The following is a 15,499-nucleotide window of genomic DNA, read 5'->3' as shown; positions in this document are numbered from 1 at the left end:
CATGGTAGTGTAAATGCCTTGATCCTTTTTTTTGGGGGAATGTAAGTGACCACTGCTCAAAACAAGTGTTTCCAAGAGAGGGAAAATGGCAATCTGGGCATTCTTGTTACAATTTATAGAATGATTTGTTCATCACGGTTAAGTTTGATTAGATTGCCTCCTTCTTGTTTTATGGAGTTTTTTCTTCCTTAAACCATAATGTAAGTAAGAAAGGTAAATAGTAACAGAAACTGTGCTTTATAATTACCTGTGTGGCAGGTACTATACTGAATACTTTAAATACATTATCTCATTTAATTCTCACAGCAACCCAATGAACTGTAGAAATTGTTTCCATTTTTTAAAAGGAACTGAGATTTTGACATTCATCATGTTCTGACTCCTAGGCTTTGAATCTAAGTCTGCTTAGGGGTAAATCTATAAGTTCTGTAATATAATATATAATTTTTAACATTAAATTGTCATCTTTTATTGGTCATTATTTGCTAATTTCTAAGGGCGTCTATGATGTTTGTCAATTTCATAATCTGGTGTTCAAATGAAGAGTTTAGCTTTAAGGATGAAAGTGCTTTTCTTCTAATTTTTTTTAAAGAAAGATTTATTTTTTATTTATACAATAGCTGGGGTATAGGCCAGAGGTGCGGGAGGGCAAGAGGATTCAATAGAGACAGAATGGGGAGCAGAACAGGCAGACAGACCGAAAGCACTGCTGAGGGGAGCAGGTGTGACAGAAGTCTACCCCGCCATGTGGGAATCTCCCTGGCTGACCGGGAATCGAACCCACACTGCAGGGGCTGCGGACAGCTTCACAACCTTTTGCTCAACGCAATGTGCCACCAGGGAGGCCCGCTTTTCTTCTAATTTTTAAGTGTCTTTTGTATCACACTTTTTCTTCCAGATAAAACAACTTTCGTGGGTTTTTTTTTTTTTTTTGATGATAAAGCTAAAAGATTCAAGTAGTAAAGAAAATTGTTAAGAAAAATTAATTAGGGGGGGCGGAGCAACATGGCGGCGAGGAGACGCTGCGAGTAAGATCTCCCATTAAAAAAAGTTAATAGGGAGGAAAAGCGGCAGGTCCCAGTGAGAACTGGGACACGGAAGATAAACGGACGACTCCAGCAAACTGCCCGAAGAAGAAAGTTGCCATAAAAGAGGACGAGAAGGGAGGGAAGCGCAGAACCCTGCTCCCCTCCCCCGCCCACAGAGGCGGCACTCTCCGACCGACCGGCAGAGACCAGGGAAACAACAAACCAAAACGCCCAACAAGAAAAACGGATGCAGCAAGCGGGACTGTGAGTGGAAAGGAACTATTTCAGCCACCACACCCCGTGAACGGGAGCTGAGGCGAACCCTGCAGGATCCGCCGCGGAGGTGAGCTCCACGCGCCATTAAAAAGAGAGCCCCGCCCACCAGGAGGAGACCAGCACCAGCACACAGCCCCGGCCGCCCGGTAAGCTTGCGCGCGAAAGCAGCGCTCGGATTGCAGCTGCCCGGGCCCCTGTGCCTGCGACCTAGGCTTGCGGGGAGACGGCGGAGGCCCTCCCTGAGTGAGCAGGAACAAGGCGCCCAGGCAGGGGAGCGGGATTCAAAAGGCGCCATTCCCGCGCCACTGATCTGGGCTACAGCCCGCGTCCTGGAACTGAGGGCTTTGGAACTGAGACCCGGGCGAGGCCCTCCCTGAGTGAGCAGGAACAAGGCGCCCAGGCAGGGGAGCGGGATTCAAAAGGCGCCATTCCCGCGCCACTGATCTGGGCTACAGCCCGCGTCCTGGAACTGAGGGCTTTGGAACTGAGACCCGGGGCACGAAATTAGGGGCGTGGGTTCCCCACGACGGTGGGGCACAAGGCAGACACAGCACCCCAAAGCTGTTGAGGTGTACCCTACCATCCCCGCTCTGCTCCCTGTCCCACGGGGTGGAAAATCAGCTCCCCAAGGGCTCTAGGAGAGATCTCTGGTGCCACCTAGCGACTTGACCCCAGCACAGGCTACTGAAGGAGCTAGTGGCCAGCTGGGGAGTTAGCCCACACCGGGCCCCTTCTGAACAAGTAGTCTGAGCCCACAGGGAGAGCGAGCACCCACAGCCGGGGCAGACCAGGCGCGCAGAAGAGTGTGCCTGAGACCAGAAGCGCAGGGAGTGTGTCCCACATCACCATTTTAGAACAGGGACATTTCTTCAGTAAAGACTACCTGCAGAAGGCTTCCTCAGGAGCCAGAGGTGAACTGGGGAAGTTCGCCCACGCCAGACCCCCTCTGGCCTGCAGTCCAAGCCCAGAGGGAAGCAGGAACCCACCGCCGGGGCAGACCAGGCGCACAGGGGAGTGTGTCCCCACATCGGCATTTTAGAACAGGGACCTTTCTCCAGTAAAGGCTGCTTGAAACTGACAGATGACTCCTGGAAGAACCAGAGGGGAACAGAGAAGCCCACCCAAGATGCCGGCAAGTCCCAACAACACAGTGTCCCAACGCATACGGCAAATTAGAAAACAGACAGTAGGGAGGAGAAGAACCACACGCAACCTAGCAACTCTCCAGAGAAAAAGCACACCACAAAAAGAAAGCCAGCCCCCAGATTGCAACGACAATAACTGGGAAGAATTTCTGAGCCTTCCAGAAAGAGAATTTAAAATTGCCGTGATTAAAAAACTGACAGAAGTCATAAAGGAAAACAATGATAAGGGAAAAATAATCAACGATCAGAAGAATGCAATTGAGTCCCTAGAGAGGGAAAACAATGGTCAGAAGAAAGAAATTGAGTCCCTAAAGAGGGAAGTAAAAGAAATGCAGGAGATCAAAGAACTAATGGAAGAACTAAAGAATTCTGGGAAAAGCAATGAAAGCAGAATAGATGAAATGGAAGAACGAATAAGTAATCTTGAAGACACAGAAATAAAAAGAACCAAAACAGAAAAGGAAAGAGAAGTACGAAGGAAAAAGAACGAAGAAAGACTTCGGGAACTATCTGACTCCATGAGGAAAGGAAATATAAGAGTTATAGGAATACCAGAAGGAGAGGAGAGAGATGTAGGAACAGAGAAAATATTCAAAGAGATAATTGAAGAGAACTTCCCAAATGTGAAGAAGGAGCTGAAAATTGATATACAAGAAGCAAGAAGAACACCAAACTTCCACGACGAAAGGAAAAATACAGCAAGACACATAATAGTAAAGCTCCCAAGAATCCAGGACAAGGAAAAAATAATGAAGCTGGCAAGAGGGAAGAAACAGATAACATTCAAAGGAAAACCAATCAGGCTGACATCAGACTTCTCCGAAGAAACACTACGGGCAAGGAGAGAGTGGAGGGACATAGTCAACAGACTCCAAGAAAACAGATGCCAACCAAGAATACTCTATCCCGCAAAGCTCTCCTTCCTCTTTGAAGAAAGAATATGGACCTTCCCAGACAAACAGAAACTCCGGAATTTCATTGCAACTAAACCCCCACTCCAAAAAATACTACAAGGAGTCCTAAAGCCAGAACCTCAGAGCGACGAATAACAATGAAAGAAGGCCAAAATAAAAAAAAAAAAGTTATTAAAAGAATAAATAAATAAAATCAAAGGAAAGACAAACACAATGGCAAATACAGATGTTAACATATCAATATTAACTCTAAATGTAAATGGACTAAACTCTTCAATAAAAAGACACAGAGTTGCAGCCTGGATTAAGAAACAAAACCCAACCTTTTGCTGTCTCCAGGAAACACATTTAGCTACAAAAGATAAAAATAGGCTCAAAGTTAAAGGATGGAAAACAATCCTACAAGCAAATGGACCAAAAAAGAAAGCAGGAACAGCTATACTTATATCAGATAAAACAGATTTCAAACTCAAAAAGATAAAAAGAGACCCCAATGGTCACTACATTATGATCAAGGGGACAATACTTCAAGAAGAAATAACACTCATTAACATATACTCACCAAACGAAGGAGCACCAAAATATATCAGACAACTGTTGTCCTCTCTGAAAACAGACATCAGAGAAAACACATACGTAGTGGGAGACTTCAACACACCACTATCAACAATGGATAGATCAACAAGACAAAAAATAAGTAAAGAAACCAAAGCTCTAAATAAAGACCTAGAGCAATTGGGCTTAACAGACATCTATAGAACACTAAACCCCAAAAAAATGGAGTACACATTTTTCTCAAGCGCACACGGATCATTCTCCAGGATCGATCACATACTGGGGCACAAGACAAACATCAACAGATACACCAAGATTGAAATCATATCAACCATCTTTTCTGACCATGAAGGCATCAAACTAGAAATAAACCATAAAAAGAAGGCAAGGAACTTTCCTACCTCATGGAGATTAAAAACCACACTACTGGAAGACCATTGGACTAATGAGGAGATCAAAGAAGAAATTAAAAAATTTTTTGAATTGAACGACAAGGAGGACACCAATATCCTAAATGTATGGGATGCAGCAAAAGCAGTAATAAGAGGAAAATATATAGCAATAGAAGCTCACATCAAGAAACAAGAAAGAACGCAAAGAAACAACCTAATCTCGAAGCTCAAAGATCTAGAAAAAGAACAACAAAAAAACCCCAAAACCAGTAGAAGAAAAGAAATAATAAAAACCAAAGCAGAAATAAATGAAATTGAAACTAAAAAAACAATCCAAAAGATCAATGAAACCAAGAGCTGGTTCTTTGAAAAAATCAATAAAATAGACAAACCCCTAGCCAGGCTCACAAAGGAAAAAAGGGAGAAAGCACAAATAAACAGGATCATCAATGAAAGAGGAGAAATCACAACGGACACAGCAGAAATCAAAAGAATAATCAGTAACTACTATGAACAGTTATATGGAAACAAGTTTAACAATCTAGAGGAGATGGACAAATTCCTACAACTCTACAATCACCCAAAGCTAGATAAAGAAGAAATAGAACACCTAAACAGACCAATTACAATTAGCGAAATTGAAATGGTAATCAAAAACCTCCCCAAAAACAAAAGCCCAGGACCTGATGGATTTACAAATGAATTCTACCAAACATTCAGAGACGAATTAGTGCCTATCCTTCACAAACTCTTCCAAAAAATTGAGAAGGAAGGGACAATACCAAACACGTTCTATGAAGCCAACATTACACTAATACCAAAACCGAACAAGGACAACACAAAAAAGGAAAACTACAGGCCAATCTCCCTAATGAACACTGATGCAAAAATCCTCAATAAAATTTTAGCTATCAGAATCCAACAATGTATCCATAAGATAATTCACCACGACCAAGTTGGATTCATTCCAGGGGCACAAGGATGGTTTAACATCCGAAAATCAATCAACGTTATCCAACACATCAACAAAAAGAAATATAAAAACCATATGATAATATCAATAGATGCTGAGAAAGCTTTCGACAAAGTGCAACACCCATTCATGATAAAAGCCCTTGAAATTCTTGGGATACAAGGAACATACCTCAACATCATAAAGGCCATCTATGACAAGCCAACAGCCAGTATCATTCTCAATGGTGAAAAGCTGAAAGCAATTCCATTAAGATCTGGAACAAGACAAGGATGTCCACTCTCACCATTGCTTTTCAATATAATACTGGAAGTCCTAGCCAGGGCAATAAGACAAGAGAAAGACATCCAAGGAATCCAAATAGGAAAAGAAGAAGTCAAACTATCACTATTTGCAGACGATATGATATTATACATAGAGAACCCCAAAAACTCCACAGAAAAGCTAATTCAACTCATCAATCAGTTCAGTAAAGTGGCAGGATACAAAATCAACACGCAAAAGTCAGTAGCCTTCCTATACACAAACAATAAATCTGAAGAAGAAGAAATCAAAAAGACCATCCCTTTTGTTATTGAAACAAAAAAAATCAAATATTTGGGAATAAATCTAACAAAAGAGGTAAAGGACCTATACAAAGAAAACTATAAAACACTGTTAAAAGAAATAGAAGAAGACACAAAGAAATGGAGAGACATCCCCTGCTCATGGATTGGAAGAATAAACATTATTAAAATGGCCATCCTTCCAAAAGCAATATACAGATTCAATGCTATTCCAATCAAAATTTCAATGTCATTCTTCAAAGAAATAGAACAATTATTGATGAAATTCATATGGAATCACAAAAAACCCCGAATAGCCAAAGCTCTCCTGAAAAAAAAAGAAGGGAATGGAGGCATCAGACTCCCAGACTTCAAACTATACTACAAAGCCATAATCATCAAAACCGCATGGTATTGGAACAAGAACAGACATACAGACCAATGGAATCGAATAGAAAATCCAGAAATAAACCCACAGGTTTATGGTCAACTAATCTTTGACAAAGGAGCAAAGACTATGCATTGGAGCAAAGAAAGTTTGTTCAATAAATGGTGCTGGGAAAACTGGGTCGCTACATGCAAAAGAATGAAGCTTGACCACCACCTCACACCATACACAAAAATCAACTCAAAATGGATTAAAGAACTAGACATAAGACCTGAAACCATAAAATATATAGAAGGAAATATAGGCGAAACACTACGTGATTTGCACATCAAAGACATCTTTACAGACACATCACCCAAAGCTGTGATAGTGAAGGCAAAGATAAACAGCTGGGACTATATCAAATTAAAGAGCTTTTGCACAGCAAAAGAGACAATAACAAAAACAAAGAGAAACCCCACCAACTGGGAGAACATTTTTGCACCCAACACTAATGATAAAGGACTGATCACAAAAATCTGCAAAGAGCTGATGAGTCTCAACAACAACAAAGAAAATAATCCAGTCAAAAAATGGGCAGAAGAGCTTAAAAGAAACTTCTCTGAAGAGGAAATGCAAATGGCCAACAGGCATATGAAAAAATGTTCAACATCACTTGTCATCAGGGAAATGCAAATCAAAACTACCATGAGATACCATCTTACACCAGTGAGAATGGCACATATTAAAAAAACTAGCAACAACAAATGTTGGCGAGGGTGTGGAGAAAAAGGAACTCTTCTGCACTGTTGGTGGGAGTGCAAACTGGTCCAACCACTGTGGAAAGCTGTGTGGAGATTTCTGGACCTACTAAACATAGAGCTTCCATATGACCCAGCAATTCCACTCCTAGGTATTTACCCAAAGGACACAGAAACATCAATTCCAAAGAACACCTGCACCCCTATGTTTATAGCAGCACTGTTTACAATAGCTAAGCTTTGGAAACAACCCAAATGCCCAAAAATAGATGACTGGATCAAGAAGATGTGGTACATATATACCATGGAATATTACTCAGCATTCAAAAAAGATAAACACATGCAATTTGCAGCAACATGGATGGCGCTGGAAGGGATCATGCTCAGCGAAATAAGCCAAAAAGAAAAAGAAAAATACCGGATGGTCTCACTCATAGCAGGAATCTAGAAAACTTAAATAAGGGACCAGGAAAATGAATAACTATAAGAAAGTGAAAATCAAAATCAACAAAAAACTATGAACCAGAGACACTTTTAGGGGGGCGGGGGCGGGAGGGGAGGGATTGGGGTCAGAATGGGGGGCTGCAATTGTATGGGGAATATAACAATAAAATTTATAAAAAAAAAAAAAAAAAAAAAAAAAAAAGAAAAATTAATTACCTGGAATTCTACCAACTCTAGTTTGTCATTCATCTGCATCTTGTGTGTGTGTACACAAAATTTTGCATAACACATTTTTTATGTGTCATATAATATTTTATTTGTAGTTCACTGTTTTCATTTTACTTTATATCAGGTTTTAAAAAGTCATCTTTTTAAAAGTCTATATAATCAGTCATTTGTAGCAAAATTCATAGCTCTTTCACATTGCATGTCTGTCTTCAGTGTGTGTTCATTTGAGCTTGTTGATTAGATTGAAAACTGATTAGAATTTCTCTTGCATTGATGCAAGTGCATTTAAAATCAGACTGTTTTTAGTATATAAGAATATTGAGGACAAGAATGAATGTTAACAGTCGAGTAGAGGGGACTCCGTGAACTGTGGGTTGTTTAGTTCTTTCTGGATTGTCTTAACAATCCGTGGAGCACTTTATTCCTAATATACTGCTATTTTACCTGGAGTCTCCAGATTTGGAGTACAGTTTAAGGTGTTATCATTGTAGAAGCTATGTAAACTAAATAGGAAGTCTGGGTATCAAAATGGCCTGGAGTCTGAGAACTTGAATTTTAATTCTGCTGTTATCATTTACAATGTGTCTTCATCTCTTGCCTCAGTTTCCTCATTGAGAAATGGGTATAATAATTCTTACTTTGTAGATTGTGAGGGTTAAATGAAATCATGAATATATTTGGTTTAGTATAATCCCTAGCACATTGTAAGACTTAAAGAGGAACTGCTACTTTGTTATTACTAATCCTTGGTTTATGACCTAATACATTAAACTGTTTTTGGCTGGTGTTTTTTCTCTGTTCCTGTTCTCTGTTCGATTATCACTGTTTTTCCTTCCCTTTATTTGTCTCCAGTGCAAATTGGGCATAGTGAAATTCATTGAAGCTGAGCAGGTGCCTGAACTCGAAGCTGTTCTCCACCTGGTGATTGCTTCTAGTGACACACGCCACAGTGTCGCAACGGCCGCGGACCTAGAATTGAAAAGCAAGCAAAGGTAAACTACTTCCTTTCAAAATTTCAAAATTGAAAAGTAACTAGATTTATAAAAGCTTGCTTAACATTGTTATTTTAAGATTTTGTGTGATGAGACATTCAATTTATGCGACTATGAAATATAACTTGATAGTAATACAGTTTTGCTAAAGACCAGAATTCTGTGTAAGGCAAGAAGAAAGCTGTTTGGAGATGCAGTTAAAAACAGGAATGTGTCAGGAACGTTACCATGAGAAATGAGACCTTTGAGGTCTCCCTGGTGGTGCAGTGGTTGAGTGCTGGGTTGCCAGGCTGCCCACCACTGCAGCACCAGTTGGATCCGTTGCCTCTGGGCGAGGGTCCCATGTGGTGCTCAGACCTCTCCTGCCGCGCCCGCTGCTCCCCTCAGCAGTGTATTTTGGTCCTTCTGCCTGTTCTAACCCCGCTCTGGCTCTGGTGAATTCTCTCACCCTCCCGTGCATTTGACTGTACCCAGTGCTTGCTTTAAAAAAAAAAAAAAAAAAAAAAAGAGATCTTTGACTCGATAAATGAACTGATACTAGGAAAAATGTCAAAACCCAGAGGCTAATCAGTTTTGATTCATCTTTTATCACAAACCTTTCGATTGCTTTTAAAAAGGTTATGTCAGTATTGTGATTAATAAAATGAAAGTTGGACCTGAAAAGAGAAGTGCTGATTAGATCATAATCCACACAGGAGCAAGCACAGGTAGTAGGTAGCCTCACAGAAGATACATGAGAAATCAAATTAATACGAAATAATGCACTGAAACGGCAGTTTGTATCCAGTGGTAATAAAGTTGAGTAACAGTTGATAACTCCACTTAGGTTTCTGTTGAAACTATTCTTATGTACCCTGTTGATTGGCATCATGAATTGAAGTACTTTTTAGAAAGCTATTTGTGGTAAGTAGTGAATCATAAAAATATTTATAACCTTTCATCCAAATCTTCTGGGAATTTATACTAAGGGAATCATTGAAAATAAGAAAAAATATTTAGAAAAAATGGTACAGATTTGTTCATTATGCCGTTTCCTATAATTATAACAAATTCAGATTTCTAAGACATGACATGGAAATAGTTAAGTAAATTAACTGTATCTTTATGGAATGTTATTTATTTACTAGCATAATTTTAAAAATAATAAAGGAGCATGTAAATTTTCACCAATGAGAGCAAACCAGTAAAGCAGAATACAGAATTATATTTGTATGGATTTAAAACTTGACATGTGAAAGACTGAAACATAAAATGAAAAATTGTAGGTACTTGGCTGAAAACTAAAATTATAGAAGTTTTTTTAAAGAACATTTTAATGCTTAATGTGATAGATAACATGCTAGAAGACTGGATAAGATAATAACGCTTTTTAAAGATTGCACATACTAGTTTCCCCTCTTCAGAGAAGCCTTTGCAACTATGTGTAACAGGATAAGGAAATGAACTTCATGGTATCTTCATGGTATTGAGATATTAGCAAACTGTGTGTGTGCGGGGTAGGGAATAGTTTACACTGAAGGGCATGTGAGGCCTCATAGAGGAGAATCGTTTTAATTATGGAGTTGATTCTGGTTCTGCCTCTTGTTGATTGTCGGCATTTGGAGCACTCACTTAACCTTGTCAGGTCTATAACTCTGTAAAATAAGAAAGTCGAACTACTTTGGACTTAAGTGTAAGTCCACTTAAGTGTAAGTCCATGTAAGTCCAGTATCTCCCTTTCAAGACCAATATCCATTTATGCTGCTAATAACCACATCTTCCTAGTATCCTTAGAAAGGAATTTGTTTTTGTTCTATCAAAAGTCTTTTTAAAAACTCCTTGTGTTTAAATTGATCCTATTCTTTGTACCATATAGTGGATGGAATTGTTGGGAATACAATTATGGTGCTTAAGCATTCTAATTAGTTGTGCTTTTGTCTATTTTAAAACAAGTGTAGGCATTTTTCAATAATAACACTTTAATTTTTTTTAATAGCTGGACTTTATTGGATATAACTGATTGCCATATCATTAGCAAAGATGGTACCAAATCATGTTTTTCTCTTGTGTGTGAATTTTCTAAGTTGCCTTTATTTGAGTTGATTTGATGTTTCTATTAAAGGAGGTACATAATTCCTATTCAGATGATATCCTTAAAGAATTTGTTGAAGGTAAAACAAAACTAAGAAGCTTATTCTAAATTGTACTGGTTTAAAAAAAAAAAATATATATATATATAGTTACCACAGTAAAAATTCAAGCTTTCATTTAACTTATTAAAATTTGTGATTCTTTTCTACTAATTAAAACCCTTGTTGATGTATCATAAAAAGTACTCTGTGTTCTACTAGACTCCTCTGAAAGTATAAAAAAGTAAGAAAGTAAACTGTATTTTCCTTCCCTTCTACTTATCTCCTGATTCAGATACGTAACTTTTGCAGTCAGCTAAAAAACACAAAATTTTAACATTAAAACATTGTTAAGAGAGGAAAAAGTGAGTTGAGAACAATATGTAGATATTACCCCATTTTGTTAAAGAAGAATCTGAAAGTACTTCTTCAAGTGATGCATCTGTTTGTTATCTATTTCTTCACTACCTGCCTGTTGTACCCATTCACCTATTTTACATTCATTGATGTCTAGAAAAAGATACACCAAAGTTAGCGGTTATTGAAGAGGAATAGAGAGAGAGAGAATGTGACACAGATTATAAGGAATTATATTTTCTATATTCATTTCTGAATTTTCAAAACAAACATGCAATCAGGAAATTAAAATTAAAAAGATGGCAAGAGGAAAAATAGAAGAAAACAGTGAAAATTGTCTTTATTAGTTAACCATTATTAACTTTTAGGGAAATGCCATGGACTGCAAGCTTTCTAGGGTTTTGACTTTAATGGGTAAAATGGGTAAAAATTTTCTTGATCGCTTCCCTTATCACTTTTGATCTAAGTGGTAGTTAGAAGAATCATACCTCTATACTCTTAGAACTAGTGTCTGTATTATAGTGCAGCTCTCTTTGACTATTTCGTGACATTGACCCTGAGAGTGGCCCTGAGAGAGTCTACTTTTTTCCTTTGGTACCAAATTGGGCCCTTGGATACACTGATCTGTTGATTCAAGGAGGAATAAGCAACTTTTTTTTTTCTGTTTTAAAATAAACTTTTGGTAGCTTATTTTCTTCTTTTCTGTAATGTCAATTGTACATTTCAAGTTTGTGTTTTAACACTTGCCGTTGGAAACAAATATTGTGACTTTGATTTCTTGAAATCATAGAAGTGGGAGTAAAAAAAATTAACAAGCTATGTTGAAACCTTCTGCAGCTTGATTGACTGGAATAATCCTGCCATCATTAATAAGATGTACAAAGTATACCTTGGCGATATCCCACTGAAGACAAAAGAGGTAGGTTGTTTTAGTTTATTCTCTCGTTATCATAAAAAATGTTTTGTTGACATGAGCTCCGTGTAGTTGAACATTTTCTCATAGTTATTTAAATCAACTCTGTGCTATAGAAAATACTAATTTTAAGTTGATTAAAAATAGTTTGAGTTGTGTTTTCAATTCAAATAATTAAACCGTGATGATACATTGTCTAGATTTAGGATCAGTAAATTTTTTCTGCAAATATTTTAGATTTTATAGACTGTAGATTCTGAATTCAACTACATGACTCTGTGATACTATGAAGCAGCCTGGGCAACACGTTACTGAGTGAGCGTGGCAGTGTGTTAGTAAAACTGTGTGGATAATGAAATTTGAATTTTCTACAGTTTTTATGTTAAGAAACACTGTTCTTTTGAGTCAAAAAAATCATTTTAAAATGTAAAAACACATTTAAAATGTAGCTCAGAGGCCTTCCCAAGACAGATGGTGGCCCTATTTGGCCTGTGGACTGTATTTTGTTGACTTCTGAACTCTGAATCTAGAAGCTTCTGAGCCTTAAGGTAGGGCATTTACTTAATCCACGCTCTGCTCAGTTTACTGTGTTTAAAAGTATTCTGAGCCCAAACCCAGAAATAGAAGATTGTTGCTTTTTAAACTATAAGTAGTTTAAAATTTTTGTTAGCTCCAATTTGATTAACTGAGTGTGATATAATAGAAAGAACAATGAATTAGAAATTGGGACCCCTCTGGATTCTAGTCCTGAATGGTTGTACGTCCATGTATTGGGAGAAGGGATTTCACTAATCTCTCTAATGAACTCCTCTGGGCCTGGTGTTCTTCATGTAGACAATAAAGAGGTTGGATTATATGAGTGGTTTAAGAGTCTGGTGCTGACACTTAACCCCTGGGCCACCAGTGAGGCAAGAGTGTGGTCTGTGAACCTTTGTCAGGACACAGACTTTTCAGGGTCCATTCAGGCAAGACTTTTTTTTTTTCAAACTGTGCTGATAGTTGCTCTGATGGTGCAGAAGCAGTGTTAGTATAAGTGCTAGCTAGGGTCACAGTGCCAATCCAAGTGTCTTTGCATACTGCTAAGTAGTGTTCTGTTCTTCGCTGTCAGTACTCATGGTTTAAACAAGAAAATGAATCAAGAGAGAATAAAGCTCAGCTTATGAAGCAGTAAAAATTATTTTGCCTGAAGACTAAACAGGCAAATTATGCTTATGGAGATCAATATTTGGCAGATACTGTCTCTAAAATGAAACAATGAGACTTCAGATTGACAACGAACATGATTTATAGGCAATGATAAAAGTTGAGCTTTTAAAAAGCAAAAAATAAAATTTTGGAAGCCTGTATTCATCATAATGAGCTTGACAATTTCTCAAAAATTAGACTACTGATTGGATCGGTGGTGACATTATTAACATGATTTTTAAATTTTGAATGTTTCATACTGAAACATTTGCTTAACTCAGTGAATCAGTATTTTCGAAATGGCCAGTGGTGTCCCAGAACCATATAAAGATAGGGGGGCTGTTCAGTGTGCAAGATAGACCAGTGGTATTTAACATAACAGCATATGCAAAAGGTTCATTGATGCAGAGTTTCCAATCCAAATGGCAACTAACCTGTAAGCAACTATTTATCAAGTTTTTATGTAGAATCAAAGAATATCCACAGTTACCTGGAAAGGCTAAAGTCATCCTTGCTTTTCCAACCACATATCTGTTTAAAGCTGTTCCCCCCCCCCCCCCACGCATATTTCTAAACATACTGAGTGCACAAGAAGATTCAAGAATCTGGGTTTTGGGCCTTCCTGGTGGCGCAGCAGGTTGAGCACAGTGCTGTGAAGCTGTCCGCCGCCTCTGCAGTGAGGGTTCGATCCCTTCCTGCTGGCAAGAATCCCACATGGTGCACAGACCTCCTTGCCCACTGCTTCCCTCAGCAGTGTATTTTGGTCGTCTGCCTGTTCTGCTCCCTGCTGTGTTTCTGGTCAGTCCTCTCACCCTCCCTCACCTATGGCCTGTACCCCAGCTCTTGTATAAAAATAAATAAATCTTAAAAAAAATCTGGGTTTCTTCTACTAAGGGGGATATTGAAGAGATTTACAGAAAATGTAGACCAATACCATTGTCAGCATAGTTTTTTCTTTTGGAAAATACAGTTATTTTTCTGACAAGTATGTTTTTGAAAATATGTAGTGGGTTTATTAACATCTTTAAGTGAGTAAATAAGAATTTCTGTTTTAATTTCTAATATAGTAACTATTGATAAGGTATCCCAATATAAACAAAAACTTTTTTTTTTAAGGGTGAGGGAGCTTGAGACAAAAGTTTGAGAGACAACTGATTTAGATATTTCTCATGATTTTTTTCAGTTCAAAACAATTTTGAAATTCTGAGTCATAATCAAATATTTCCTACAGGGAGCAGTTCTGAAGCCAGAGCTGAAAAGGGACCCAGTCAGTACACGGGTCAAGTTAAAGATCGTCCCTCATCTCCTTCGTTCTAGGCAGGCTGCGGAAACGTTTCCGGCTAACATTCAGGTAACTGTTCTTTCCAGAGAAAAATGGACTTTTTGTAACTTTTGTATTCTCTTTTTTGTTAGAGAAAGAACTGTGTTAATGGGTATTGAGGAGATAGGTTGACATCTATAAACATATTAAGGAGATTCCACCTTTTTTTTCTGAATCTCAAGTTCAGCTGCAGAAGTGATTTGTGAAGCTCTCTATATAATAAATGTTATGTATGTGGTTACTATTCACACATACTGTGTGGTGATCATCTCAAATTAGTTTTTCTTCACAAATGGTACCACCAGAAGCTTGAATCACTTGAGTAGAAGTGCTCTTGCTCTCTACCTTATGCGTCAACAAAAGATAGTTGCACTTTAAGTATTTTGTGTTCACTGTATGGTGGACACAGGCTGCTGTCTTAGCATCTCTCTGTGTTAAGTCTTGTTTGTTTATGTGGCTGCTTCCTCCTTCTAGATGTAAACTTTCACTCCCAATTATCTGGCACTCTAACGGTTCATTAATTTCAAGTATTCTGTCTTCATGAAGTTAGAATTATTGCACAGCTTCTTCAGTTTCACTTCCAAGCTCTGTTTCTCAGATAATACCTTGATAATTCTGGTTCAGAAAATTTGAAGTAACATTGCATTGCATAATGAGTGGCTAGAATTTTGTGAGAAAATAGTCATAGACTTTTTATTGTGTACACATTAGATGTAGTTATGTTTTAGAAGTAAGTTCAGCTAAAACTGAGCATTCAAAGACAAACTCATTGTCTGTCATCCTTTTCTTATATTCTCACTACTATGAGAATCACAGTATTCTGTTTTTGTCAATCACAGAATTCCTGAAGGTATGGTGCAGATGAGCTGCTTCTTTCCTGATACCTCAGCCTTTAAGTAGACATGGGCTACCTCACCTTGATTTTCAACATAAGAAAGCACCCAGCAGTTCTTCACATGTTTTCCATGAATTTTATTTTTCCTGTAAAACAGTAG

The 15,499-nt window shown here is 38.2% G+C and overlaps 1 protein-coding gene across 1 annotated transcript in view; it reads left to right on the top strand.

Moving 5' to 3' along the window:
* Nucleotides 1-15,499, top strand: part of ECPAS (Ecm29 proteasome adaptor and scaffold) — a gene marked incomplete at both ends in the record, with an annotated part of 98,337 nt that overhangs the window by 35,073 nt on the left and 47,765 nt on the right. Inside the window, 3 exons of the mRNA XM_084238500.1 lie at nucleotides 8,481-8,620; nucleotides 11,923-12,004; nucleotides 14,415-14,534. Of these exons, the coding sequence (XP_084094626.1) occupies nucleotides 8,481-8,620; nucleotides 11,923-12,004; nucleotides 14,415-14,534 (342 nt within the window). The remainder of the gene's footprint in view (nucleotides 1-8,480; nucleotides 8,621-11,922; nucleotides 12,005-14,414; nucleotides 14,535-15,499) is intronic.

Source organism: Talpa europaea, assembly GCF_964194135.1.
Source record: "Talpa europaea genome assembly, chromosome: 7".
Taxonomy (NCBI): Eukaryota; Metazoa; Chordata; class Mammalia; order Eulipotyphla; family Talpidae; genus Talpa; species Talpa europaea.
This window is presented reverse-complemented; position numbering and strand designations above follow the sequence as displayed.